The sequence below is a fragment of the Glycine soja genome, chromosome 12, assembly GCF_004193775.1.
Source record: "Glycine soja cultivar W05 chromosome 12, ASM419377v2, whole genome shotgun sequence".
In the NCBI taxonomy this organism is placed as follows: Eukaryota; Viridiplantae; Streptophyta; class Magnoliopsida; order Fabales; family Fabaceae; genus Glycine; species Glycine soja.
This window is the reverse complement of record NC_041013.1, coordinates 6,593,864-6,598,704: the sequence shown is the minus strand read 5'-3', so window position 1 is coordinate 6,598,704 and position 4,841 is coordinate 6,593,864. Positions and strand designations below refer to the sequence as shown.

The following is a 4,841-nucleotide window of genomic DNA, read 5'->3' as shown; positions in this document are numbered from 1 at the left end:
TTATTTGAAACTAATTAATGATCTATTGCCACATAACATAATGACACTAAATAGAGTTAGTAATTCGAGAAACTAGAGTTAATGATTAAGAAACATTTTAATAATTTATTAAGTTAGAATAAAATTGGAATAAACTTCTAAATGAAGGATAAAATTGACGGATGATAAAAGTTAAAGAATAAAAATGTATTACTAAACTAAAAAATTATGAGAAATCTTGTTCAATTATAATTAAAACCAAACTAAAAAGTATGGATTGTTTGGTGCGGGATGGTGGTGTTGTGCAGCTATGTGCGTGTATGCTGTTTCGTTTATTTCCAATCTGGTACATCTTGTACCAGTTTAGTTGATCTATAATAATAATATTATATTTTACCTCTTGAAAAAAACGAAAAAGTAAAAACAATTTTAAATAAAGGTTAAAAACAATTATTATTAACGTCTCTTAATTATCGTAAAAAAAATCTCTTAGTTTTCAAAGTTTTTGTTTTAAAATAGATATACTGACCGAATGTATATTAAGAAAGTACATCAATATTTTAATAAATAAATAAATAAATTTAAATAATACTTGAAATTTAAATATGAATCTCTTTATTATAATAAAGTAATAAATATGTTCAGATTTCAAAATAGATATACTAAGATTAATGTTTTTTTTGCTGGATAATTCAGATTAATGTATTCCACACTAGAGAAATTTTAGCTAATTTTTTCTTTCAATTATTTTAATTATGAATTTTTTATTAAACAGCCATATAATCATTCTAGTTTTTTTTTTAAATAAAGATACAATTCATTTCCCACGCTCACAATAAAACGCGACCTAGGTAGGTGGCATTTTCAAAGAAAACTTCTGATCTGCCTTGTATCTTATAAAGTTATTATGAGTAGAAAAGTCTCCATCTCATCGTACCTAGAGTTGAATTTCTAGTGTTGCAAATTGTCAATTCTCATACATGTAGCCCAAAAAAACGTTAATCAGCAATTGATTGACATGCTTTTTGGCAATATTTTCGGACAACATTTATAAACAACTCAATTTTTACCAGCGAAAGAAAACAGTGTATAGTTTATTTTAAAAGTAAAATTTTTCATAATCGAAAATCAGAAGATTAAGTTCATAAATTAATTCCATAATAACAAATTGAAACATTAGGTTATAATTAAATGTACTACAGGTAATGTCTACAAAAGTGATGAACTTTTTTTCACAAAAGGTAGCTATGAAACCGCCGTCAGATCATATGATTGATGGAGCCCAAATGCCCAATCTTATGAACACTCTTAAATTTTCTTACATTATGAACTCTCTTATTTGTTGCCTCCCCCAAACCACACGCAACTAATTATAATTTCAAGGAAAACGATTATCTAGATTGTTTTCTTTTGCTATTGCTATACTGTATGATCATGGATATACTTATAGTTAACTTTAGCAAAAAATCTAAACTATAGCGAACTAATTATCATCATTAATTGTCATTCTGCCAAGTTCAATTTCATTTCAAAATGATAACCATGTTAAATTTTCTTCAAAAATTAAGAGAACTATTTTTTTTCTTAAAAATCCCAAATATATTATAAATAACACGTTATAAATTATAATTTTTTTGTATCATATTGTATATAAGATGTAAAACACGTTCTTTTTAGAGAAAGAAAAGTTTCATGTGATCGTAGTGCTGTAATTTGGCAATGACCAAGAAGATAAAAAAAAAAAGGCTCCTTTAAAGTGCAAATGATAGTGAATTAAATTTGTAATATATATACCAATAAAATTAGTTTAGCAGAAGGGATTATTTTTCACAATGAAATGAATCCTGGTTTAAATTTTTACTAGATAACTAAGAGGAATTATTTTGCTTGGAAAGAAAATACCACAATTTGAAATATTTCTTTCATTTGGTAACCTCAAACTACGAAGGGAAAAGAAAAACAATTATGAGCCCCCACATAAAAAGTGTTTCTTTTCAAATTGAAAAGAGAAGAGAAGAATAAAAGGCTTTATCACATCTCATTCTTTATTTAGGATATTTATATTATTTTACACACATATTTCTTTTATCTTTTACACAATCAAATAAGAGAATTTTCCGTCATTATATATTTCACATCTATAATATATTAACCCAAGAAAATAAGAAATTTTTTTTCTACTATTTTTTTCTCCTATCAAACAACTTAAACAATTATTCCACTTTTCACTTCCTTTTCCTTTTTTCTTATTTTTTTATCACTTTCTTTTCTAGATCAAACTAATCAGTCATGTGTCTCAAATATTTTTATTTTATTATAAATTATAGGTATCCTCCATCAAATATAATCTTATTGGAGCCTTGTAAGATCTATATAAGTAACAAGCTTTTTATCTAAGTAATTAACGCAGGTGCGTACTCGATTAACACTCGAATTCGAGAATACTGATTAAGTTAAAATTTGAGAAAATCTTGTACCAAGCTAATGTCCTTGAATAATTTATTAAATTATAATAAATTTGTTAAAATTCCTATAATTTTTTCAAACTATATACCTATATTTTATAAAAAGCTAAATTCAAAAAAAAAAAAAAAAAAGAAACTGAAAGGAGGTAGCTGTAACGTAACCAACCCATCCAAACAGAACAACATACTCACACTTAGATAATCTATTCCAATCCAACGCTCCAAAACCCACTTGACCTACCATCCTTTGACTTGAACCGTTGCTGGCACCTTTTATAATACAATACACTTGCTTTGTCCTTTACTTCATCCATTGTTTTGTTGACAAATCTTATGTTACTCTTTCAACTTCCCCATTTCCCCCTCTCTCTATGTGTTCCTGACTTCCTGCTATTATAATCTCCAACCTACGTTACTTCTACCTTATAATAATCAAACTCCACAATGGTAATGTTAATATGCATACATATACATATCCCTTCTTTTGTACAATCCATTTTAGACTTTTTTGTAGTCTCTTATAGTGGTTGTGTTTAATTGTTTCTCATCACCAGGAATTAATGTTGGTGCCACCACCATGGCTGGAACAACTATTGTCAACCACATTCTTCACCATGTGCGAAAACCACATCAACACACCCAGAAACGAATGCAACATGTACTGCCTCGATTGCAAAGACCAAGCATTCTGTTTTTATTGCAAACAATCTTGGCATAAGGATCATCAAGTAATTCAAGTGGGTATTTTATTTTATTTAATTTTATTCATTATATATTTGTGATCAAGTATAGTTTATCAAAATATACATGCATAATTGTTTAAATAGATTTGAGACAATTTCAATGTTATAGTGATGGAATTAATGGAATTGGGAGGATTGAATCTTTTTATTTGTAAGTGTAATGCAGATAAGGAGATCGTCCTATCATGATGTTGTGAGGGTAGTGGAGATTCAGAAGGTTTTGGATATCAGTGGAGTTCAGACGTATGTGATTAACAGTGCTAGAGTTCTTTTCCTGAATGAGAGGCCTCAGAATCAGCCTAAGACCAATAGTGTTGTTGGAAGTGGAAAAAGTAACTCCCATTTGTGTGAAATTTGCAGAAGGAATCTCTTGGACCCTTTTCGTTTCTGTTCTTTGGGATGCAAGGTTCGTCTCTCATCATTAACTTATTTCCTTTTTCTTCATCTAAATATTATCTTAATTTGTGTTCCTTTTCAATTGTTTAATTTACCCTCTTTTTTGCTTAAATATATAACCATATATGTCATTGTACTCCAAATTAAATGTTTAATTATATCCAGTTGTTCATTTAATTAAAGTCATAAGTCACATTCATGTATTATTGCTAAGAAGCCATAAACTATATATGTTTGCTTGGCGTTAGTTTCGTTTATACTTAGTTTGTATACTTCTGTACTCAAAAGAATAAGAATATATAAAATTTATTTGGTATAGCCCAAAAGAATAATAATATGTACATATCAATAAGTGAGAACGCGATGTTAAAGTTTAGAAGTGGTTTTCATACATTTTTTTAAGAAACCTATGATAACAATGTATATAAATAATAATAGCTTGTAGGAATAAAGAAGAACAGGAATGCGAGCTTTGCCTTAAGCGCAAAGAAAGACGAAGAAATAGGGAGAATGCACGAAGGAATGCCAAGAAGGTTGCCATCAAAGGAAGAATTGCGTGAAGGAATCCACAAACAAGTATACCAAAGCAAGCCTTCTAATTCACATCTAAGACCATTGTGTTCAAATTCAAGGAGAAGGAAAGGGATACCTCATAGGGCACCTATAGGTCCATAATTAAAGTTAATGAGTTTAATTTAGTTTTTGATATTATGGTATGATGATTAATTTCAAGCTGGATTTATGCTCTTTATCCAGCTCATTCCTCACAAACCCCATGTGGGTTTGAGTGTCCTTAAACCAAAGTTGTCTTAATTAATGGGGAGCATTAATTTATTAAGTACTAAAAGGAGATGGGGAACGTTTGTGTTACTTTTGAAGATAGGCTGGCTTTGGGTTCAATAATGCTTTGCTTTGCATTCGTTAAATAAATGTATGGAACATGCTAGTTGTAAATGTCCCCGTTACACATGAACGGTTTCATGGAAGGAAACGATTACTTTGTTTTTTCTTCCCTTATTATCTTCTTGGAATAATTTGCCACTTATTTAGTATAAAAGCATGCAAGAATATGGAAAGGAAACTGCCGATTTCGTGGAGTTAAGGGAAATTTAGAAATACTTCCAAAGGTTGGAACTGTTTAGGAACCTAAAACGATATGTGTTTTTAATTTTTCCAATTTTCATTTGTTGTCCACCAAATTATTGCTTCTCGCTTAATGCGACTTTGAAATTCCTACAACTATAATCAAGCACGTTTT

At 29.2% G+C, this 4,841-nt stretch overlaps 1 protein-coding gene across 1 annotated transcript; it reads left to right on the top strand.

Moving 5' to 3' along the window:
- Nucleotides 1-2,743: 2,743 nt before the first annotated feature.
- On the top strand, nt 2,744-4,603 carry LOC114379423. The gene is made up of 4 exons (XM_028338074.1): nt 2,744-2,891; nt 2,999-3,181; nt 3,354-3,593; nt 4,022-4,603. Exons 1-4 carry the CDS (start codon nt 2,889-2,891, stop codon nt 4,256-4,258), a joined length of 663 nt encoding a protein of 220 aa, XP_028193875.1. The 5' UTR covers nt 2,744-2,888; the 3' UTR covers nt 4,259-4,603.
- The last annotated feature ends 238 nt before the right edge of the window (nt 4,604-4,841 follow it).

Coding starts and splice junctions, on each gene's coding strand:
- LOC114379423 (XM_028338074.1), top strand. Junction 3,182..3,353: donor AGGATCATCAAGTAATTCAA/GTGGGTATTTTA, acceptor AGTGTAATGCAG/ATAAGGAGATCGTCCTATCA. Junction 3,594..4,021: donor TCTGTTCTTTGGGATGCAAG/GTTCGTCTCTCA, acceptor AAATAATAATAG/CTTGTAGGAATAAAGAAGAA.